At 50.7% G+C, this 25629-nt stretch overlaps 1 protein-coding gene across 1 annotated transcript; it reads right to left on the bottom strand.

The window, feature by feature from the left end:
• Nucleotides 1-1237: 1237 nt before the first annotated feature.
• Nucleotides 1238-2185, bottom strand: LRRC10B (leucine rich repeat containing 10B). The gene is given in 3 exon segments (XM_083163780.1): nucleotides 1238-1605; nucleotides 1608-1884; nucleotides 1886-2185. Coding segments are annotated over 3 exon segments (945 nt in total).
• Between the last annotated feature and the right edge of the window lie 23444 nt (nucleotides 2186-25629).

Genomic DNA, 25629 nt, shown 5'->3' with positions numbered 1-25629 from the left:
CGCTCGCCACGCTGCGGGCACGGTGGCGAGCTGCACTCACCACCTATTTTATTCTCCCTCTATGGGGGTCGTGGACCCCCACAAGGGAGCAGTCAGGGATTCCAACGTCGGAGTAATGACTGTCGGAATCCCGACTGTCGGGAGCCGTCCAGCTCCCCCTGGTGTAAATACGTAGTTTCCTTGTGTATGTGCCTATTCCCTGTCCCTTAACGTGGACAGTAAATGCCCTTGTGTGACATTGCCAGACATTCCCCTCATATACATGGGAAAAAATAATACATCTGGTGAATCCCCTGGAAACACTGTTTAGGTCCATACACACTGGCGATTTTGCGCAGCATGTATGGGCAGCTATGATTGGAAAATGCGCTCGGCTGAAAATCACTCAGTACATACACACTAAGCCATTTTCGCTTGTCTAAGCGATTTTCCGCTCATCTGATGGCAATACAGTCGATGAGCGGCAGTGGCCAGCGATGATGCGGGAGTGGGCATCACCCCTTATAGCTGCCCTGTACACACTGGGAGGCTTTTGAGCTGAAAGCAGCTTTAACAACAAAACTGAGCTGCTTTCAGCACAAAGTCGCCCAGTGTGTGTAATGTGAATACACATCATGTAGAGGATAATGCACAGGCTGAGCACGGCACATCATATTTCATAAGAGAAATTGTGTAAATGTCTATCGTACCCCTTCGAGATAATCCATTCATAAAACAGTGGGCCTCTCATATGACACAAGGCTTGCTCTGTCCATTATCCCCTCTCCGAGTTCTATTACTGAGGTCTGACATGGGCAAACCAACAAGTTAATGATTTCCTCTGACAACAGACAGTGCTGTAAGGTACAAACCATACTGCAGTACCCCCCCCCCACACCCCCCCCCCCCAAACACACACAACACACCCTGCTGGGGACTCTCTCGCTGTGCATATGACAAATAATATAGTTGACAGACGTTAGAACCAGAGGTCTGTTAGAGACATTTCTGACTCAATCATTGCAAAATCCCCTGTTGGGCAAATGTCACTTTTGCTATTTTGACATAGACACATTTGCAACACATATATAGCGAATGCCAATGCTGTGATTTGTTCTCTTCACACTTCACAATAACAGCTATAATCGATTAATAAATTCCCCTGACATAATAGTTCTCTCCTTCACTAGGGTAATAGCCCTCTTCTTCCTCATCCAGGTAATACCCTTCATCCTCTGGATAGTAATCCTCCTCTCCATCATCCACAGTAGTGGTCAGTATTATGGTTCTCCTTCTCTACCTCCTCCTCTTCCTCAAACTGTTCCTCTTCCTGCTGCCCCTCCCCTTCTCTGTCTTCTTCACCCCCCTCCACCTTTTCTGCCTCCTTCTCTTGTAGCTCCCGTTCGCGTTCCTCCATCTCCTCCTCCTCCTTCTGTTTCCTTTGCTCCTCGCGTTCCTCCATAAACTCCTGGGCGCCTTCCCCTACCAGGGTGACCGACTCTGCCACTTTAGGCGGCGAGTTCACAGGGTTGTGGTCATAGGACAGTAGGCGCAATCCCTTCATTCCACTCATGTTGGGAAACACTGCAATTTTGTTGCGATCCAGATCCAAAATTTCAAGTCCATGTAACGTAGAAGAACCTTTGGGACGCGCTCTAGTCTGTTTGCATAGAGCCACAGTCCCCTGAGGCCCGGCATACATGTTGCAATGTCTCCTGGAAGCGCCTTTAAACGATTGTCGCCCATCTGCAGACAGCGCAAGGCAGGCAAGCTCAGCAATACAGGTGGAAAGTGATGGAAGAAATTGCGCTCTATCCATAGAGTGCGCAGTGTTTGGAGACGTGCAAAGGCCGGCGGTAGTCCCTGAAGCCGGTTTGCCCCTAGATAGAGGCGACCCAGATGCGGGAAGAGAGCACACGGACTCTGGCAGTTCAGGCAGCCGGTTGGCATCTAGTGCTAGCGTGCGGAGGTTCTGAAGCTGATACAGGTCATCAGGTAACTCAGCCACCATGGTACCACTCATGTACAACTTGTATAGCTGATCCGAGAGGGTGCATACTGATGCCGGGAGACGTGCTATCTTGCGCCCGCTTAGTTCCAGGGTGCCATCACCATTACTCAGCTGTTCCTCTGTATCTTCAGGTAATGGCTCGTCTGCGCCTCCTTCCCCTGCCGCAGTGGGCGCTGACCCACATGCGCCACCCATCTGGATGTCACCAAGAATTGAGCGCAATTAACTTGACCACGGATGAATGGGAAGGTTGTATAGTGGGAAGGTTGTATAGTGTATGATAAATGGCACAGAGAGGGAATGGTAGAGAAGCAAGTTGCTGAGCGCTCCGCCGGTGCCGCGGTAACTGAACCCTTACCGTGCACTCTGTAAGCCTTTCTATCTGCTGCTGAAACTTTAGCAGATGTAGTTAAATATTCATGGATCCTCCTCACGTTTCTCTCATTACAGTACATTAGCAAATAGCCATGTGCATCCCTAATAACAAACCCTCCAATTTCAGATATTTTCAAGGAGATCTCGGTTTTGCCGTTGTTTTCTGACAATTAGCACAGGGCTGAACTATCCACTTAACAATCCACCAAGGTCTTCAGACAAATATATTGGTGAGATGCCATGGTCCTCGTCATACTATGAATCTCTATTAATTATATACACACTATAGGCCTCATTCAAACCTGTTTGCTATGCTGTGTGTAATTGCGGTCTAGTGAGCAGGTAAACTCCGCCCGGCCTAATGCCCGCCCCCTCCACACACACACACTGCCAGTTCCGCCTCTGATCTAGCAAACCTTTGCCAGCACAGCATACATTACCCAGCAGCACAGACCCCAGCAGCGGCCAGCAACAACATCACCCCCCCCCCCCCCCCCCCCTTCCATAGCAATTTATATCTACAGAGATATAACTAGCCATTTTGTTGCCATTTGAGACAGCACGTTGTTCCTGTTTTAATATAAAATAAAAACATTCTGGAGATGATTTAGAGGTGGCAAAGTGAACAGCTTCGGAGCCTTTTTAAGTTACTGGAACCAACATCCCCTGAATTTAAATTAAATACATTTTCAATGAATAACAGGGTTGCCGACCCTCCCGGAATTACCGGGAGTCTCCCGAAAATCGCGGCATATGAATGCCGCAATCCGCGGGTCTCATAGGAGGTGTCATTTTAGCCCCGCCCCCTCCATGGAGATCAGTGATTTCGACTATATCCCATAATGGGGGTGGGGCTTAATGATGTCACAGTCAAGCCCCGCCCCCGAACAGGTAATGAAAGTCTCCTCTCCAGGCTTCCCCCGGAGAGGAGCATTTGAAAGTCGGCAACCCTGATGTATAAGCAATCAAGAAAAAAAATAACTGATTGGGGATCGATCTCACATGGATTTCACAACGATATCTACAGTGCTCGATTCACAGACCACTCTGCCGATGAGTCGCTTATTCATTTCTGTTTGCCAAAAGTTTTGTAGAATGAATAATGTTTTACATTTAATGGCCCCTTATAGGCCTTTAGGGGTTCACTTAAGTGAGTCTGTTTATTGTGTTGTATTCAGCAAGTCATAAGCTTTCCAACTGCACATAACAATGCATGGAGAAAAAAAAAACAGAATAGTATGGACCCTAATGACAGAACCCTTCAGGGAACTTAGAACGTCCCTTAAGATGATAAGGTAGTGTGCAGTTTAAAGACGATAAGTTGAAGTGTTCGAGAGTTATCGTGGAACATTCATACACACACACACACACACGCACGCACACATACACACACGCACACGCACACATACACACACGCACACACACACACACACAAACATCTTTAATTATACTTATGTAGATTGCTAAACTCAACTACTGTATGTAATAATTTATCAGCAGTGCTCTGTAGACATTTCATGTCTTTAATGTTGCAGGCATACCTTCCAACTTTTCTGAATCCTAAATCGATGTCCTGCTAGGTCACCCTGGTGTGTACCGTTCCACTCCCTTTGATAAGGAAAGGCTAAGACCTCTGGCATGCCACCAGCAACCTCCCGGCACTGAATGGAAGCCAAGCACTTCCAGTCACTGCTGCTCTGCAGCTCGAGCAGTGGTGTGATAAGCTTTTGCATGAAGGCCACAAATGTTAGACATCTTTAGCTTTACTCTGCAATTTAGATTTCAGTTTGGACACACTCAACCCAAATCTATAGCTCTCTGCAAGTTACATCTGCCCCATCTGCAGTGCAGCATGGTTTTGCCCAGGTTCACATTTATTTCCTGATTGTCAGTCCTAGCCTGCAGTCCAGAGAAGCCAGAGTTTTGCCAGATCCAACATGCATGTGCCGGGACTCATCTGTCAGGGGCTTGCTATCTCCTACTATAGGAGTATGGCTAGCGGCAGCCTCTACCAGGGCCATCTTAACAGCATTGTGGGCCCTGGGCAAAGCAATGCATTTGGGGCCCCTCCACAGCCATTCATGGGAAACAATGTAAACAAAAAATATAATAAAATGCCCCTGCTGTGGTCTTAAGCCATCTCTCCACTTGCTTTCATACAGTGTATGTCTGTCAGCACACTGATTGGTGGATAGCTCATGCTAGCTCATGCTATCCACCAATCAGAGTGCTGACAGCCATTCACTGTCTGGCTGCAGGCTGGGAGACAGGTAGAGAATGCTGGACTCTCATTGGTGAATAGCTCCAGCCATCTGCTAATGAGCATGCTAAAAGTCATTCACTGTCTGGCTGCAGGGTGGGAAGCAGGAAAAGATTGTGGCCTGGCTGCTCTGCTGCCTCCAAAGAACCTCAGGAGGCAGATGCCCACAACCCAATCTGCCCCAACTCAAAGGACCCTAGAACTGGGGGCCCTTGGGAAGATTAGGGGGTATGAATACAAAGCGCTTATAATATGGGTAAGACACACAAGGGTAAGATGGGGGAATATTGGGATACAGAGTATAAAAAAGAAAAGTAAAGAAAAAAAAAACTAAAATAAAAATAAATAAACACAAATAAAGATAAAATTAAAAGAATAAAAAATTAAAAGAAAAAATATAGCAAATATGGGGGAGTGTTTGACCTAACTGTCCCTTACTTGTTGGGGAAGGTTGTAGTAGCAAACGATCTTCTTCTGCCGCTGTGGTGTACTCGCGGCTCTCCTCTCTCCACGCTAGCGATGACTTCCGGTTTCGGCTCCGTGTTTCCGGTCCCGGCTGTGTACGTACCCAACGCGTTTCGAGCTGGGCTCTTAGTCATGGATGTGACAGCGGCAGAAGAAGATCGTTTGCTACTACAACCTTCCCCAACAAGTAAGGGACAGTTAGGTCAAACGCTCCCCCAGTGCCTATTGCACCCACCACGAACATTATACTTCCATACTGAGCATAGCTCCGGACCCGGTTCAAACCAACCACAAATACTCAAAAGAGTGTAAACATTTATTGCATTGCTTTTTTTTTTCTTTTTTGCTATATTTTTTCTTTTAATTTTTATTCTTTTAATTTTATCTTTATTTGTGTTTATTTATTTTTATTTTAGTTTTTTTTTTCTTTATTTTTGTTTTTTATACTCTGTATCCCAATATTCCCCCATCTTGCCCTTGTGTGTCTTACCCATATTATAAGCGCTTTGTATTCATACCACCTAATCTACGATATTCCAACAGAGCAGCTATACATAAACCCAGGCGCGATGAGCATAATTTTTACGTGCCCTTGGGAAGATGCCCATTAAGCCCATATGTAAAGACTAGGTGATTCATCGCCCTATGGACGCTCTTCACACTGTCGTAAGGGGCTGCGCCCCCTTAATTTGTGAACGTTTGTATTGTGAGAAATATGGTTAGAATTGTATGAAAGATGCCCTGTATTGCAACTTGAGTTATAGGTGAAATGTGTTAAATAGTGAGCCTATGATTTGGAAGGGGGTGTGTATTGTTTTGTTTAATTAAAAAGCGGTTACAGAGTAAGATGTACATTGATAGTGTGGAGGGTACAGTGACATTTGTGGGTGTGGGGGGGGGCTTTGTGTGCATGTTGTTTAGGTGTGTGTGTGCGTACAATAGTATAGTAGGGTGTTTTTGAGTCAGCGGCTCCCCACTGGCGGAGGTCACGACACAGGAAAACAGGAGGCTGGGTAGTGATAGGGGTGTGTGGGCATAAGGGGGACTAAAGAGTGAGGGTCCAGCGTGGCAGCACAGGAGTACAGGATGGTGGCCCTGAGTCAGTGTCTCCTCCTACTGGGTGGGAGTTAGGGTGCATGAGAGCAGGAGGCTGGGCTATGAGGCATGATAGGGGCATGTGGGCAAAACAGCGTCAGCGACTCCCCAGTGGTGGAAGTTACGGTTCAGGAGAGCAGGAAGCTGGGTAGTGATAGGGGTGTGTGGGCATACGGGGGACTAAAGAGGAGGGTGGTGGACACTGTGCAGCTTCTGCCAGTGGGTGAGAGTCCAGCGTGGCAGCACAGGAGTACAGGATGGTGGCCCTGAGTCAGTGTCTCCTCCTACTGGGTGGGAGTTAGGGTGCATGAGAGCAGGAGGCTGGGTGATAAAGCATGATAGGGGAATGTGGGCAAAACAGGTTGAGCGGGTCCCCAGTGGCAGAAGTTACGGGTCAGGAGTACAGGAAGCAGGGCAGTGATAGAGGTGTGTGGGCATGAGGGGTAGTAAAGGTTTTTGCCTGTTGCAGAGTAGGGATGGGCATTGGTGCAGACACCATTGATGGTTGGCATTGATGGCGATTTTGCACCCTGCCATCGATAGTAGTAAAATATTACTTGGATAACCATCGATTGTTGTAGCTATCGATGGTCATCCATTATATCTGACTGAATAAGCCGTGGGACAATCAGAACTTGGTAGCAGGACTGTCGGGTGTGGGTGGGCGGAGCTATACTCTGTGTCCCGGCACCATAAAAAAATGTGAAACTTGATCGGTTCTCCTTTGCCATCGATTTAGGGAAACCATCTGGTCCTCCCACATCGATGGCAAAGTATTCAACATCGGCCATAAACCATCGATGATTTGAAATCATTGATGGTCAATGGGCATCCCTAGAACTGGAGGAGGGTGGGGGACAGTATGCAGCTCCCGGCAGTGGGTGAGCGTCTCCTCCCACTGGGAGGGAGTGAGCGTGCATGAGAGCAGGAGGCTGTATAATAGTGGTATGTGGGCAAGACATTGATAAAAGTTGTGGCGCTGGTGCAGAGGACCGTGGGGACACTTCTGGATGTGGGGGGAACCTGCAGCGCGGCAGATAGGGCTGGATTTCCCACCTAGGGGCGGCACCTGCTTGTGGCGGTACAGGATGCCCCATTCTCACGGGGGTACGTGAAATGAGGGAGCGGGGTCGCGGGGGTCCGCTGGGGGGTGGAATTGCCAGAAGGGGGTCAGGGGGTCTGAAAATTGCGGGAGGGGGGGACGGGGGTCCGCGAATTGCGGGAGGGTGTTGCGGGGTGGGGGCGTGAATTGCGGAAAGGGGGGGTCTGCAAATTGCGGGAGGGGGGTTGTGGGGGGCAGTGAATTGCGGGAGGGGGGGTTGTGTGAATCGTGGGAGGGGGCGCGAGGGTGCCGTGAATCGCAGGAGGGGTGCGCGGGGGGTGCCGTGAATCAAGGGAGGGGGCTAGAATCACGGGAGGGGGGGAACGCAGGGGTCCGCGAATCGTGGGAGGGAGCGGGGGTCCCCAAATCGCAGGAGGGGGGCTTGGTGGGGGGTGGTGTTAATCGCAGGAAGGGGGGGTCGCGAATCACGGGAGGGGGTGGGGGTCAGCAAATCGTGGGAGGGGGGCTTGGGGAGGGGTGGCGTGAATCGTAGGTGGGGGGGTCGCAAATCGCGGGGGGGCACGGGGGGTGCAGCGAATCGCGGGAGGGGTGGGCGCAGGGGGTCCGAGTATCGCGTGAGGGGGTTGCCGCGAATTGCAGGATGGGGGGTGCCCGCAAATCGCGGGAGGGGGGGTTGCAGGGGTCCCGCGAATGGGGGGGCTGGCCGCGAATCGTGGGAGGGGGGGAGGTGCCGCAAATCGCGGGAGGGGGGGTTGCAGGGGTCCCGCGAATGGGGGGGCTGGCCGCGAATCGTGGGAGGGGGGGAGGTGCCGCAAATCGCGGGAGGGGGGTTGCAGGGGTCCCGCGAATGGGGGGGCTGGCCGCGAATTGCAGGAGGGGGGGTGCCCGCAAATCGAGGGAGGGGGGGGTTGCAGGGGTCCCGCGAATGGGGGGGCTGGCCGCGAATTGTGGGAGGGGGGGGGTGCCGCAAATCGCGGGAGGGGGTCGTGGGGGGGGGTGGGTGCCGCGAATTGTGGGAGGGAGGGCGGGTGTGCGAATTGCGGGAGGGGGGGCGTGGGGCCCCGTGAATCGCGGGAGGGGGGTTGAGGGGGTCCAGGGTGGGGTGCTGGCGGGGGGGGGGGGGTGCGGGCAGACATGCCGCTCACCTGGTGGCTGTGGAGCAGCAGTGTCTTTGCCTGGGGAGGCAGAGGGTGTCTGACACTGTGGGCTGGTTCTATGGCTGGACTATGTAAGTATGTGTGTGGGCGGAGTCAGAGGCTCTGATAGGCTATTAGCCCATGACTCCACCCAGCGTTATAGACACACTCACACATTGAGTGACAGATGTAGCAAAATATATAAGAGATGGGGCCCGGTGGCCAGGAGGGGGACACGATTTTTCAGAGCCTCCCGGCCATTCCAGGAGGGTAGGCAAGTATGGAGCAAATCCTAAAACAACATTGAAGGTAAACATCCAATTTAACTTCAGGGCAATTGTTGCATTAAAGGGCACATTTAGCAGATAATATATCACATGTTCGGTTCGCTTGCAGAATGGATATTGATTTGCAATAGAACAGTGCTAGGTTTGCTTGCAGTCTCCTTTATGACAATTCAATAAACCTGTGACCTGCCTTAGGGCCTTATTTTGGTTCATTCTTTCTGACAAAATCCTTCTTAGATGGGCAAAACCATGTGCACTGCAGGGGGGCAGATGTAACATGTGCAGAGAGAATTAAATTTGGGTGAGTAATTTTGTTTCTGTGCAGGGAAAATACTGGCTGCTTTATTTTTACACTGCAATATAGATCTCACTTTGAAGTAAAACCCCACCCAAATCTAACTCTCTCTGCACATGTTACATCTGCCCCACCTGCAGTGCACATGGTTTTGCCCATCTAAGAAGGATTTTGTCAGAAAGAATGAACCAGAATAAGGCCCTTAATGCCAAACAGCGTGTGCGCCGGAGTTATGTGATTCCAGCAGCAGGCAGCGGTTAGACTGTCTAACAGCCGCTTTCCATGGAGGGAGAACTCAATGTCTGAAAGCTTTGTTGCTTCTTGAAAATAGCTGTTTATTAGTCATCATGCTGGAGAGAAGGGGACCCGCGGAGTGCATGTTGTGTCATTTGTGACAATGGCATTTCTATGGCATGTGATGATCGTAGCATTTCTCCAGACTTTGCATAGTGCATTGCCCCTGACTCAGATTATGGGCCTAATTCAGACCTGATCGCACAGCTGCGAATTTGCAGGCAGGGTGATTATCGACAGACTATGCGTGTGTACGGCTTGTAGCACACATGCGTGAGGTCACCCTGTCATAAGATCCTGCAACTTTTTTTTTTTTCAACACTGGCAGTTGACAGCATGCTTGCATTTGGGGGTGGTAACCAGCCGCTTCTGGGTGTGCCCAGGTGTTTTAGGGGAAGGCGCACAACGTCTTTCTATCACAGGTGCCGAGTAAGTCCTGGGCTACATACTGACTGCATACAGAAATCATTAATTCGTGAGTGGGTTGCTAAGCAAATCGCCGGCATGCATGGGGGAGGGGGGAGGTTCCTGAGCAGGCAACAGGATGGAACAGAGTGGAGAGGGGTAGAGCATTGAGGGATCAGAGATGCAAGGGGTGTGGATCATTTGGTCCACAGCAAGATGGTCGACAGTCATTAGGTTGACATGGGTTTAGGTAGACAAGAGTCTAGGTCAACATGGGTTGAGGGCGACATGGGCAAGATCGACAGTCAAAGGGTCAACATGGGGTTTTTCACTGTTTTTTTACCTGAATATCGTCACAGTCGACATGGACACTGACATGTAGCACCACGTCCCCCCTGCGCTCCCCATGCTTCGAGCACAATATTTTATTCTCCCTCCACACCCTAGTGGATGGTAGGGCATGAAATACCGCCTGTCGGCACATGTCAGTTCAAAAAACAGTGAAAAACCCCATGTCGACCTTTTGACTGTCGACCTTGCCCATGTTGACCTAATGCTTGTGTCGACCTAATGACCTGTCGACCTAGACCCATGTCGACCTTTCAGCATGGCGACCTAATGATTGTAGACCAAATGAAAGTTTCCCGATGCAAGGGGGTGGACAGTGGTGCACAGTGGCGGCTCGTACCTTATTGGGGGAGGGGGGCTGCCTCTGGCCACAGCAGGGGTACAGCAGGGGTACCGCGATTCAGGCACCCCCCTCCCCCTGTCACTGCCGCTGCTGCCGTCTCTCCACCCATCCCCCGCGCCTGTGCTTTGATGACAAGCGCCGGGACTGGTGCATGCGCAGTACAAACATATGTACTGCGCATGCGGCCAGCTTCTATGGGCTGCTTGGGCAACAGACCATAGAAGCAATCTTGGCCCCAGCACCTGTACAATATAAGTTACAGGCACCGGAACCAGCGCCTGTACAATATAAGTTTATATTTATACAATACCGATATAGGTACTGCACATGCACAATCGCTGTTTTTGCACGGCAGCCCGCAGAAAGGCGTCCCGGAGGGAGAGAACACTTCCCAATGGGACTGCCTTTGTGACTGGCAGGTCGGACTTCCAATAGGAAGTCACTGCCAGTCACAGTGAAGCCAGAGCAGTCTGACAGACTGCACCCTGGCTTCACTACAGTGGCGGAATTTACCTGGGGGGGAGGTAAAAACCGCCACTGGTGCCTAAACATCTGCTTTTATTTTATCATTCAGAAATGTTTGTGTAAGTGCCCCCATACATTAGGCCGACTTGTCCTCAGGGCAATTCGGACCCAATTCTCCTGTGAGCCGCCCCGGGAGCTCCCCGGGAGGCTCACATACAAATTGGCACTTGATGAGCCAAATTTGACATGTGATAAATCGCTTGCGATTTATCACATGTCGGGGAGCAGGGGGCGGGCGGTGAGGTGCAGGGGGGGCGGCGGTGATCCTCATCAGGGGGAGCAGTGAGGCGGGCAGCGGGTCCCTGAGCGCTTGGCTGGCGGCGGCGGCGAGTGCTGACCTGGCCGGGTGCGGTGTGATGATCACAGTCTCTTTCTCATTCAGCAGTGCTGCGGGAGCAGCGGGAAGGGACGCGCAGGTGGCGGGTATTAGATTTTTAAAAAACCTGTCAAATGACTGGCCGTTCTCTGATTGGCTGAGAGCTCTCAGCCAATCAGAGAACGGCTAGTCATTTGACAGGTGTTTTAAAAATCTAATACCCGCCACTGCGCGTCCCACTCCCGTCCCGCAGCGCTGCTGAATGAGAGACTGTGATCATCACACCGGCCAGGTTAGCACTCGCCGGCGCTGCCAGCCAAGCGCTCAGGGACCCGCTGCCCGCCCCACTGCTCCCCCGGTGTCTGCATGCATATGCCTGTCAGGTGGGCAGGCATATGCATACAGGGAGGTCGGACGTGATCGTACATGCTGACCGTCCGACCTCCCTGATCCGGTCCGATGCGCACGGGACCACGCAACGGATCGGATCAGATATCCCACACCCGAGATTTTGGTCCAATTTCACCCGGTTATCGGCTCAAAGTGCCGAAATCGGATGAAATCGTCCCAAAATCGCATAGTGTATAGCCTTAACATCAGCTTTATCATTTAAGAAGTGCTGGCAATATAGATGTAAATAACATCTAAATCTTCCAATATGAATATATGCTTCACATAATATTTACCTCCACAGACAAGGGCCCTTATTCAGATCTGTTTGCAGCACAAATTTGTTCTCAAAATCCACAAAACCATGTGCACTGCAGGTGGGGCAGATGTAACATGTGCAGAGAGAGTTAGTTTTGTGTGAATTATTTTGTTTCTGTGCAATACTGGCTGCATTATTTTTACACTGCAATTTAGATTTCAGTTTCAACACACCCCACCCATATCTAAATCTCTCTGCACATGTTACATCTGCCCCACCTGCAGTGCACATGGTTTTGTCCATTTTGAGAACAAATTTGTACTGCAATCAGATCTGAATAAGGGCCCAGATTAACACAACACAAACCAATCACAGTTATCTCCTTTATCCATTCACTGGAATCACTGGACCGATTTATAATTATCTGCATCCTTAGATGTGGATGTGCTGTGATATTATCATTCCAATTCGCAATGGGATAATTAATTACATTGCAAGGATGTATCAATTATTGCACGCAGGAACAGACATTGTGAGTAAGCTCTTTCCCTAAGATGCCACAGACAAATCAGGGAAGTCGCCTGCGCCATACCGAGACTGCACCCTGCCCCCTCCTCTGTTAATCCGCCACTGGTCATTACCCTTACAAGGACTGGCCCTACTGACTAGTTTAACACATTTAGCACCAAGAAGACAGACATGCATGACAGGGTATTGTCTAATCGCTGTGCCCATATATCCACCCAAAAATGACACAACCCTCCTGTTGGATAAAATTGGCCACAGCGGCCATCTTTATTAAAACAATACAAGTTTAACAATAACCAAAACATTCCCCACGGAGGTGGTCCCCGAGGCCCCCAATAAATTTATCCACACGTTCAAGCACTTCCAGGAGTTCTTACCCCCAGCCGATAGCGATTGGCTCGAGGGCACCAATTGTCAACACCCAGTGCTCATTACTTAACCTCACCCAGGGGAGTCCAGCCCCCTCATGGGGCCCTCCCCGCCGCATAATTAAGCCTCAATGCCACTAACCTCGAGGACCCCCCTCCGCACAGGCCACTGTGACAAAAAGACATTCTATCAATTATTGTACCTAAAACCTACTAAAAATAGGGAGGGTGGGTGGGAGCTGTTGAAAAATTCTCCCAGTGACCCCTATTTCCCACCTGAACCCTGCTTATAAACCCTTCCAACACCCCGTTAAGCCCCTCCCCCTATGACCCTCTCCTTTGACACCCCTTCTATGACTATCCTGCTAATCAGCTCCCTACAAACCCTGTCAGGGGAGCCTACCCCTAGGCTTTGCCTCAAGTCCGGCTCCTACATGACAGGGTATTGTCTAATCGCTGTGCCCATATATCCACCCAAAAATGACACAACCCTCCTGTTGGATAAAATTGGCCACAGCGGCCATCTTTATTGAAACAATACAAGTTTAACAATAACCAAAACATTCCCCACGGAGGTGGTCCCCGAGGCCCCCAATAAATTTATCCACACGTTCAAGCACTTCCAGGAGTTCTTACCCCCAGCCGATAGCGATTGGCTCGAGGGCACCAATTGTCAACACCCAGTGCTCATTACTTAACCTCACCCAGGGGAGTCCAGCCCCCTCATGGGGCCCTCCCCGCCGCATAATTAAGCCTCAATGCCACTAACCTTGAGGACCCCCCTCCGCCACCAAGCACGGGATTAAACCCTTAACCCCGTGCGCCCCCCCCCACATCCGGAACGCTGTTTCAACTCCCTCTTGTAGTACCAAAGACCAAATATCTATCCCTACAGCATTCAGGTGCACACCGTCCCCTCTCCAAAATGCCCCGGCACCAGACTCCAGTTCCCTGTGCCTCACCACCACAGCCCCGTTCCTGGCCATAAAACGCCCAATCGCCCTGTTAACTTTAATCCGTGCCTTATTGAGCTTGTCAGCCGACCTTGCATCCCTCCAATATTGGCGTGGCACAATGTCCGACCAAACCGTGATCACTTCCGGAAACATTGCCCATAAACGCAGGAGATCAAACTTGATATCCCGTATCAACTCCCTAAATGGTCTGCCCCCAAGGTCATTCCCACCCACATGCAACACTAATATATCGGGAGCCCTATCGAGTCGAACAAAACGGTGAAATTCCTGCAATACTCCACTCCATACCATACCGCGCTTCCCCAGCCAGCGGACCAATGCCTCCTCTCTATCCAAACCCAGCTGGCGGCCGTTCGGTCTGACATCCGCCCGTAAAGCTCCCCAAAAGACATATGAATGTCCTAAAATCCAAATCAGGCACGGAGACTGCCCTAAAACAGAAAAACACGCAGTCAACCTCAACAATCCCCTAAGCGAAGATAAGAACGAAAACGAGACGATTCCCACCGCCCAATACGCTTAATTAACTCATCTCCAAACCCCATTCTAGCAGCCTCAGTTGCGGCCCCAATACGGAAAGAGTGACCAGCGTATTCCTCCCCCTTGAGGCCCAACGTCCGCAGGACTGCTCTAAACACACTTGTGAACTGGAACCGTGACAAAAAGGACCCATTTGCATGCACCAACAAAGGATCACTTCCCCTGCCCACTCTGACTTCCTTAAACCTCCTTAGCCGTGCCACCGGGCACATTTCCGACCCTGGTACTGAGAAGAGAACTACCCTCTTCCCCCTCCCTAACTGATCCGTCTTTGACCTCCTCACCAATAGCTCCACCCTATCCGAGTATAAATCTACATCCTCTTCCAACAAGCCCCCCGGCCTGGACACACTTGGACTCACGAGCTCACCTATCCGCAATGCGCCGAAGAAGGCAAGCGAGAAGGCTACCCCGAACAACCTTTCCTCGAAATTGGAACTACAAACCGCCCCTAACTTCACGCCCATATTCTGCAACAACTGAAAGGAAACCGGCCTTCTCTTATCCTGTACCACATGGCCTCTCCTCCAACCTTTCAAAGCTTGCGCAATCAGGAAATTCTTAGTGACATCAGGCCTACCGCCTGCACGAAACCCAAAAGCCAAGCCCGCCATGCAGCGCGTGATTTTTGCCACTGACCAACCAATCTCCTTACAATGGCCTATATATAACAGAACGGCCAACTCATCGTCATCCTCCCTCAAACCTGCTACCTCACGCCATTCCAACCAGCTCCGCCAATCCTGATTATACGCCGACCATGTATTCGGGGCCAAAGATTCCCTGATGAGCTGGTCAACTACCCGTCCAGCAGATCCCAGAGCCGACTCGGGAACCCGGTCCCCTCCCTGTCCGCCTCTGGCGCCAACTCCCGGAAACGCTCCCACTGTGAACGAGATAAAGAATCCGCAATACCGTTAGAGACACCGGGGACGTGCCTCGCCACCACCCACAAATTCAACGCCAGACATTCCAATACTAACTGCTGCAAAATAGTGACCACTGGTGGTGAAGATGCCGACAATTGGTTAATGGCCATGACAACCCCTAAATTATCGCAGTGAAAACAAATCTTCCTATTGCGGAACAACTCCCCCCAAACCACTACTGCAACCAAAATAGGAAACAACTCCAACAATGCCAAGTTTTTTACCATGCCCCTCTGCACCCAAGACTCAGGCCACCGGCCTACACACCAATGTCCCTGGCAATATGCCCCAAAACCGCCACTCCCGGCCGCGTCTGTGAAGAGGTCTAGCTCCGTGGCCACGCATGCGTCCGACATCCACAAAGCTCTGCCGTTAAAAGCCTCCAAAAATGTTGCCCATACCCGCAAGTCACCTTTCAATTCACTACCTAATCTGACAAAATGATGAGGAAGAACCACCCCTGCTGTCGCTGCTGCCAGCCTCCTGCTGAATATGCGGCCCATAGGCATAATGCGACACGCGAAGTTTAATTTACCCAGCAAGGACTGCAATTCCCGCAATCTAATTTTCTTCACCAGCAATGCCCTCCCTACCTCAGCCTTCAAACCCAGCAGTTTCTGCTCGGGCAAGCGGCACTCCATATTCTCGGTATCAATGACAATACCCAAAAAACTGATCACTGTCGCCGGGCCCTCCGTCTTACCAGGTGCAAGCGGGACCCCAAAGTCTGCCGCCACCCTTTCAACCGTCCTCAACAACAAGTCGCATACCCCAGTCCCCCCAGGACCAATACATAAGAAGTCATCTAGGTAAAGAATAACTGAACTGCACCCAGAGACATCCTTAACCACCCACTCCAAAAAGGAACTAAAGGCCTCAAAATAAGCAACCCATCGGTAAACATCGATCAACAAAAAACTCCCCGTCCCAACAACATCCTAACAAACGCAAACGAAATGCCAATTCAATATCAGTTTTTGCCAACCGGGCCCCTTTCCCAAACCGCTTCACCCACTGAACAGCCGCGTCAAACGATGTATAAACCACCGAGCAGATGTCGGGGTCAATGCCATCATTGACCGACGCCCCTTTTGGAAAAGATAAATGGTGTATAAGACGAAACTTGTTCGCCTCCTTTTTAGGCACCACCCCTAAAGGTGAGACTATCAAATCTGACCATGGTGGCGACCCAAAAGGTCCCGCCATACGACCCAGCTGTACCTCCTTAAACAATTTATCCTGAACCACTTCTGGGTGTTCCCTTGCGGACTTCAAATTCCTCCTAAAAACCCCTGAAACCCGCACGTCGGAAGGTATCTTAAAACCTTCCTTAAACCCCTCCTCCAACAACGCGGCTGTCTGCTGGTCGGGATATCTACGTAGATAGCCCAGCATCCTTTCCAGCCGAACCGGCGTCTCCCCCTTTTGAATTACCGTCCCGTGACTTCCCCCTGAAGCATTTATTTGCACCATGGGTCCCTCCACACGAGGAACATTCATGCTTAAATTTGCATTTTGCCCCAAAACCGGCATGACCCATCGTTGAAGGCAAAACAGAGTCCCTTCTGCATGGCCGTCCCGTTTGTGGCCTCCCTCGGCCCCCCCCCCCCCCCCGTCCCCACGAAAGGGCTGCCCGCTTTTCATGGGAGCCGTCACCTTTAACCATAAAGCAATATCCTTATGGTCCCAACGTATGTTAGGGCGCACCGCCTTCCTCTGTCTAAACTGTTCATCGTACCGGAGCCAAGCCAGGCCCCCATACACACGGTACGACTCCCCTATCGCATCCATGTAACAAAACAAACCTGAACAATTGTCAGGTGCCTTTTCCCCAATCACGCTAGCTAAAATAGCAAATGCTTGTAACCAGTTCGTGAACGACCGCGGTATCAGCCGATACCGCCGACGTTCCTCCTCCTCCTTCTTCTCCTCCTTACGGGGCCTATCCAGATTAAAACGCTCCAAAGGGAGCAGTGAAAATATATCCACGTATTCCCCTTTCCAAATCTTCTCCCTCACTTCTTGCTTCAGGTGGGCCCCCAATGGCCCCTCAAAACAGACATACACCTCCCCTTTTGCAGTGTCACTGAGCCTCCCACTCTCTTCCTGCGTCTCCCCACTGCTCCCTTGTGCCCCTGCACTGCTGCTGCTTTGCCCACCGCCGGCCGCCGGCACCCCGCTGCTAGCCGGCACCCCGCTGCTAACCGGCACACTACTGCTGACTGGCACGCTACTGCTGGCTGGTGTGCCCGCATTCTGCGGCACCCACGCGCCGCCGGGGACGGCCCCGCCCCCTGCCGCAAACCAGCCAACCAATCTGCAAAACCACTCAACAATTCAGTAAAACCCCTGCTCATCTCCCCTTGGAGGGCTAACCCTCCCCCCCCCTGACTCTGCGCTAAAGCATTAACAGACATAGAGACAGACTCACCAGGCTGCCTGGGGGCTGTGAACCCAGCAGCCGCAGATCCAGCGTCCTGACGGGCCCCAGCCAATGTGGAAGGACCAGGTACTTCTCCATCATCTGCTGACGGTGGCATCTCTCTTCTCCTGTCATCGCGACCCTCAGGTACAGCGCCAGCCGCGTGACTTCACTGGAGGCGGAGCCAGATGGGCGCCGCTCGCTCCGTGTACCAGGCATGCGTTCCTCAGCCCGTACTTCTGCCCCCCTGGCACGACTCACCCCGCGCTGGGCAGCGGCATGCCCCGCATGCCCCGCCGCTCCAGGTCCAGTATCCCGCACCGCCGGATCTTCATGCACGGGGGGGGGGATCCCCCCCGCGCGGAGGGTTCCGCCTGCTAGCTGATTCCTCCCAGACCTGGTCCTGCGGGCGGAAGGTGCCCGGCCCGCAGCCCGGCCTGGAGGGTCCCTGACGGGGCTCCGTGAACGGCGCTGAACCCTGGGGGACACCGATGGGCTGAAGCGCTCCGGAGGCCTAGACCTCCGAGGCCGTGCGCCCGCTGAAGCCGCCTCTTGCGTTGCTGCTCCCAGTCCCCCCAGCAGACCGGACATCTGCTGCTGCAGCCAATCAGCCCCTCTAGTGCCCGCTGCCTCCCTAAGGGCAGCAAGCGCAGCGGATACCTCCGCATCAGCGTCGCCTGGGGAAGCATGGGAGATGCCAGAGCTGCTTAGCTGTTGAGCTGTTGAAAATTCTCCCAGTGACCCCTATTTCCCGCCTGAACCCTGCTTATAAACCCTTCCAACACCCCGTTAAGCCCCTCCCCCTATGACCCTCTCCTTTGACACCCCTTCTATGACTATCCTGCTAATCAGCTCCCTACAAACCCTGTCAGGGGAGCCTACCCCTAGGCTTTGCCTCAAGTCCGGCTCCTACATTATATGGATACAATACATGTCTTAGACAGGCTTGCCTCCCGAAAATCGGGTCCGGCTCCCAGGAAGGTGGGCAAGTCTCCTGGTTTTTGTTCACAGCCCCCCCCCCCCCCCCCCCCATGCCCGCTGGATTAATTAGCGCAAATCGCGGGTCCGTGGTGAGGGGGCGTGGCTTAAATGACGTGATCGCAGCATTTCACTGAATTTAAGCCCCGCCCCCTTGCCGCGGCCCGCAAATCAGAGTTTTTCCGACATGGGGACGGGGCAGAGTGATGTCAGCCTTGCCCCCTCCCCCCTGACGGGTTGCTCTCCGGGCTTCAAGTAAAAGTAGGAAAGTAGGGTCTTAAGCCCTGTACACACGTTTGCATCAGCGACCAGAGATGGTCGCTGATGAAAAAGAAACTGGTGGGGAGCCGACCAGCGATCACTACGGGCAGAAAACTCCATAGCTTTCCCGCGATATTTGCTATAATCGCCCCCATGTGTACGCACCATTAGACCCAAAAAGTTGTTCAGAACTGAGGAAATCCTTTTTCCTCCATATCATCTGTGGCTAACTGAGTTTCTGCATGATACAGCCTAAACCTGGTTTTGTGTAATAGGTGGATTTGTCTTTATAAAACAAAGCTGTTTCCACAGTCAGCTGAGACCCTGGTTATGGATTGGCATAGCGTTCTGGAAAGCGATATGATGGTCACATGCATAATAGTACTCTTGGAACCTTGTGATAACTGGGTAAAAGGGTTTATTATAAAGAATTGAATACATGTTTTATTGTAACAGGTTTCAAAAAAATGCCTTAAAATGATATTACATCTTTTTTTTGCTTTTTTTTTTTAGCCTTAACCAGTTTATCCTTGAGAGCCCCATCATCGATGGTTTATGGCCGATGTCGAAAAGTTATGCCATCGATGGGGGAGAACCAGATGGTTTCCCACCATGGATGTCAAGCTTAAACAAATAGTTTAGTTTTTGCTTTTTCCCCAAGGTGTCGGGACACGGAGCACAGCTCCGCCCCCGGCACCTGCGAAGCCCGGCCCCCGCATTTTGATTGGCCCACAGACCAATCAATCAAAGAAAATGGATGACCTTCGATATGTAAAAACATTGATGGTCATCCATTGAATATTTATACACTATCGATGGCCAGTTGCACTTTTGTCAACGATGGCAACCATCGATGGCAAAGGCAACGATGGCCATCCCTAAACAGCACCGCAGGGACCCCGCTGGCCACCCCACGCTACCCACCCCACGGATCCCACTGCTGCACATAGGTGTGTGCCAGCGGTGCTTCACCGCTGGCACACACCTAGGAACGGACCCAAAACATTGTGGGTGCTGAAAATTGTAATAAATATAATGTGCAGCCTGTCTGACCTCGTCACTCTGACCCGATGTGCATGGGATGCGCATGGGACATTGCATGGGGCCGCCCATCGGGTCGGAGGAGATGTCAAACACATCCAATATGGGCTGATTTCTCTCCCCGATCCATCGGAATTGGGCGAAATTGGGCCAAATCGGCCAAGTGTATGGGCACCTTAACATTAAATGGCTGTGACCAAATGGGGCCTGATTCAGACCTTTTTGCTAGGCTGCGTATACTCGTAGCCTAGCGAGCAGGTCAGCGCCGCCTGCCACCCGGCCGTGGGATTTCTCTCCCTTTTGGAAATAAAAGTCAGTCTGAACTGACTTTTATTTCCTCCACAGATTGCTGAAAAGGTTGGAGCGCGCTGCGCTATATAAGACACTGTGACGGAATCTGCTGCGCTATATAAGACACTGTAACGGAATCTGCTGCGCTATATAAGACACTGTGACGGAATCTAAAGCACTATATAAGACACTGTAACGGAATCTGCTGCGCTATATAAGACACTGTGACGGAATCTGATGCACTATATAAGACACTGTAACGGAATCTGCTGCGCTATATAAGACACTGTGACGGAATCTGATGCACTATATAAGACACTGTAACGGAATCTGCTGCGCTATATAAGACACTGTGACGGAATCTGCTGCGCTATATAAGACACTGTAACGGAATCTGCTGCGCTATATAAGACACTGTAACGGAATCTGCTGCGCTATATAAGACACTGTGACGGAATCTAAAGCACTATATAAGACACTGTAACGGAATCTGCTGCGCTATATAAGACACTGTGACGGAATCTGATGCACTATATAAGACACTGTAACGGAATCTGTTGCGCTATATAAGACACTGTGACGGAATCTGCTGCGCTATATAACACACTGTAACGGAATCTGCTGCGCTATATAAGACACTGTGACGGAATCTGATGCACTATATAAGACACTGTAACGGAATCTGCTGCGCTATATAAGACGCTGTAACGGAACCTGCTGCGCTATATAAGACACTGTAACGCAATCTGCTGAGCTATATAAGACACTGTAACGGAATCTGCTGCGCTATATAAGACACTGTAACGGAATCTGCTGCGCTATATAAGACACTGTGACGGAATCTGCTGCGCTATATAAGACACTGTGACGGAATCTGATGCACTAGATAAGACACTGTAACGGAATCTGCTGCGCTATATAAGACGCTGTAACGGAACCTGCTGCGCTATATAAGACACTGTAACGCAATCTACTGAGCTATATAAGACACTGTAACGGAATCTGCTGCGCTATATAAGACACTGTAACGGAATCTGCTGCGCTATATAAGACACTGTAACGGAATCTGCTGCACTATATAAGGCACTTTAACGGAACCTGCTGCGCTATATAAGACACTGTAACGCAATCTACTGAGCTATATAAGACACTGTAACGGAATCTGCTGCGCTATATAAGACACTGTCACGGAATCTGCTGCGCTATACAAGACACTGTAACGGAATCTGCTGCGCTATATAAGACACTGTAACGGAATCTGCTGCGCTATATAAGACACTGTAAGGGAATCTGCTGCGCTATATTGGACACTGTGACGGAATCTGATGCACTATATAAGACACTGTAACGGAATCTGCTGCGCTATATAAGACACTGTAACGAAATCTGCTGCGCTATATAAGACACTGTAACGGAATCTGCTGCGCTATATAAGACACTGTAACGAATCTGCTGCGCTATATAAGACACTGTAACGGAATCTGCAGCGCTATATAAGACACTGTAACAGAATCTGCTGCGTATATAAGACACTGTAATGGAATCTGCTGCGCTATATAAGACACTGTAACGGAATCTGCTGCGCTATATAAAAAACTGTAATGGAATCTGCTGCACTATATAAGACACTGTGACAGAATCTTCTGCGCTATATAAGACGCTGTAACGGAATCTGCTGCTCTATATAAGACGCTTTAACTGAATCTGCCGCGCTATATAAGACACTGTAACGGAATCTGCTGCGTATATAAGACACTGTAACTGAATCTTCTGCGCTTTATAAGATGCTGTAACGGAATCTGCTGCGCTATATAAGACACTGTAACGGAATCTGCTGCGCTATATAAGACACTGACGGAATCTGCTGCGCTATATAAGACACTGACGGAATCTGCCGTGCTATATAAGACACTGGCAGAATCTGCTGCGCTATATAAGACACTGACGGAATCTGCTGCACTATATAAGACACTGTAACGGAATCTGCTGCACTATATAAGACACTGTAACGGAATCTGCTGCGCTATATAAGACGCTGTAATGGAATCTGCTGCGCTATATAAGACACTGACGGAATCTGCTGCGTATATAAGACACTGTAACGGAATCTGCTGCGCTATATAAGACACTGTAACGGAATCTGCTGCGCTATATAAGACACTGACGGAATCTGCTGCGCTATATAAGACACTGGCAGAATCTGCTGCGCTATATAAGACGCTGTAACGGAATCTGCTGCGCTATAGAAGACACTGTAACGGAATCTGCTGCACTATATAGCTGACAGCTGTAAATAAATAATTATATATAGATATAAAGATATGTACTGTACAGCTCAGCAGGGCGACAGCAGAAGCCAGAGAGATTCACTTCCCCCCCTCCCCCCTCCCCTCCTCCGGGCTTCACGAATCCCCCAAACCCCAAGTTTATTACTAAGTTTATTAACATCATTAATTAGCTTTAAAAAAAAAAAATCCACCTTGAATAACGAGATAACAGGGCGGCAGCAGAAAACCTTCTCCTCCTCCAGGCTACAGCCAGCGCTTGGGAAGGCTGATGATAGAATAGAATCAACTTTATTGGCCATGTGTGCTTGCGCACACTAGGAATTTTTTGTGGATTACAGTGCAGCATCAAGCAGGGATGAAATGTGGGGGGGGGGGGGGGGGGGGGGCGACACATTACATGCTGATAGCCAGGGAGGAGGTGACTCTGGGAGGAGTCTGGAGTGCTGCTGCGCTGCGCTGCCCGGAAGCCGGACTGAGCAGCAGCAGCAATTTAGAGAGGACAGAGGAGTGAGTCAGCCACCCGGACGGTGCGCTTGGCGGCAGGGACCGCCGGGCGAGCAGGACAGGAGGCAGGCGCCGGGCAGGACAGCCGCCGTGCATGCTGCCTGCCGTTAATACTATTTAGTATGATCCTTGTGCAGGGATTCATTTGCGGAGGGGGGGCGGGCCGGCGGCGCCATTCGACCAATTGGTTTCCCGGAGCATGAGCTCCGGTGGCTCCGCCCTCCCTACGCCTCTGACAGGACATCTCTGTGTGGCTCTTGTGGCAGACGAAGCCTATTACAAAAGCCTTCATCACTCTATGGGACCTGAGCTCAGAACACTCAGCAAGATTCGCTCAGCACACAGTGATGTGGCAGCGCTGTGTGCTGAGCATCTGTCAGTGTCAGTGTTCTCCGCCTAGTTAGATCGCTTAGAAAATGCCCTTTATCGCTGCGTGTGTAGGGGCCATTAGGGTTAAAACACTTGTTTTGATGTTTTTTTTTAGTTGAAGATCTATGAAAGGATTTAGAGCCGCATTTATCAAACAAATATTTGCGGCTAAATCCCTGAAAACACTCATTTTCGGGGGTTAACCGCAAATATTAAGTATCACTGTACTGTACCAAAGGGGGACAGCAGCAGGAATCTCCAATCCCTGCTGCGATCCCCCCTGCACAGCCAAACAGTCGCATCCCCCATAGGTTTCTTTGAAGAATGCGATGCTGCCCGATGTATCAACATCAGGCAACAGCGTTTCGCATCCCTGGGCTATCGCCATTCTGAGGCATTGTAGCCTATGCCCTACTGCCGGGGCAGTGCTGTCAGCGGTGTCGGTGGGGGGGTCAGCGCTAACCGCACATGCGCATACCCCCTGGCGCCCATCTCGGCACATCGCAGGGACGGGCACCTTTTGGAGCCCTGCACTTGTGGGATGATACATCCCAGCGCTAGTATCGCATTTTCTGATCCTGGGTGGTAAAATTCCTCTCGGATCGCTTTGTAAAGGCGATCCATGATAAATTGGGCCCAATACTGTCTTGGTTATCAGCTAAATATGCTTTCAGTGTCCAGCTATTATATATTAAGCTGGCCATACAGTATTCTACTTGCCCACTTTTCTTAGAAAGGGACGAAAAAATCGGGTGAAAACCGGCCAAATCGTATGTGTTTGACATTAGATCCGATCCAATGCGCACAGGATAGGATCTGGGGATTGAACCTGCTGCACATGAGATAAATTGGAATTGCAGCCGTCAGTGCACATCTGGACTGCTTCTTACCAGCTGCGATTTACCACATCCAATTCCCCGGGAGTCCTTTTACATTTGATAAATCGCATGTATAATAAATGGCACATCAAGTGCCAAATCGGATGGAAGCACTCCGCGAGCCGCCAGGGGAGATCATGGGAAATCGGATGCGACTTGTGCCGCAGAAAAGTTTACTCTAATGCTATTTACCGGTTTGTTGTTTTTTAAGGTGCCCATACATGGTACAATTGGCAGGCGCAATAAGATGCGCGCTCCCATGCACATCCTCACACATGTGCTGCACCTACTTTTGGACACTGAAACGTAGCACCGTGTCCCCTCGCATGGTGCCCCGCTATGCTCATCACACTATTTATTCTCCCTCCACGCCCTAGTGAAATTCCACCTGTCGGCACATGTCGGCTCCAAAAACAGTAAAAAAAAAACATGTTGACCTTTTGAATTGTCGACCTTGCCCATGTCAACCTAATGCAAGTGTTGACCTGATGTCCTGTCAACCTAAGCCATGTTGACCTAGACACATGTCGACCTAAAGCCATGTTGACCTAAAGCCACGTTGACGTAGTCCAATGTTGACCTAGACCTATGTCGAACCTTACAGCATGTTGACCTAATGCTTGCCGACCATCATGCTGTAGACCAAATGACCATATCCCCTTTGCCCTGGGTGACAGTAAGGCTGGCTTCACCCTTCCCTGTAGATCCAGACAGTGGAAGCATGTACTGTAGGTTTGTGTGTGACTGTGAGCGTGTCAGAGGATTTGTCAGGCGTGAGATGTGTTCCTGCTCTACCGGAGTGCCTGTCAGGTGGTGGTGGATCACACTTCCTGCCATCCTTCTATAATGGTCACTGAATACAGCTGCCTCATAGACCTTAATATAAGCAGTGAGACATGAAGTTCTAATATTTTATTATATAGTATATGTGGACAGTAATCATATCCAGATGGATCCGTGTGACTGATCACACAGGCACCAGTAAATGCAAGCTTTAACAATGTAAGTAAGTTTAATTTATATAATGCGCTTTCTCCAACAGGACTCATGGCACTTTACAGACATAAAAACAACAACAATGCACATGACATGATGGATGTTGGCATACCTCCCAACTTTTGACATGAAGAAATAGGGACACTCACGCGGCGAAGCCGCGCGAGCGCCCGAACGGGGGCGGGGTGTATGCAAATGAGGGTGTGGCTTATGCTAATTAGCCGCGACCTCATTTTCATACGAGAATAGACGCTGTGCGCATACGCACAGCGTCTATTCTACTAGTTTGGGGGGTCTCCCAACTGCCACCCCCCGCAGCGGGACAATGCCTGCCGCGGGTGGGACAGCGGGACAGGACCGAAAATCGGGACTGTCCCTCTAAAATCAGTGACAGTTGGGAGGTATTGTGTGTA

The sequence above is a fragment of the Crinia signifera genome, chromosome 11, assembly GCF_055691185.1.
Source record: "Crinia signifera chromosome 11, ASM5569118v1, whole genome shotgun sequence".
Lineage (NCBI taxonomy): Eukaryota > Metazoa > Chordata > Amphibia > Anura > Myobatrachidae > Crinia > Crinia signifera.
Note: the sequence above shows the minus strand (reverse complement) of the source record. Positions and strands in the feature narration are given on the sequence as shown.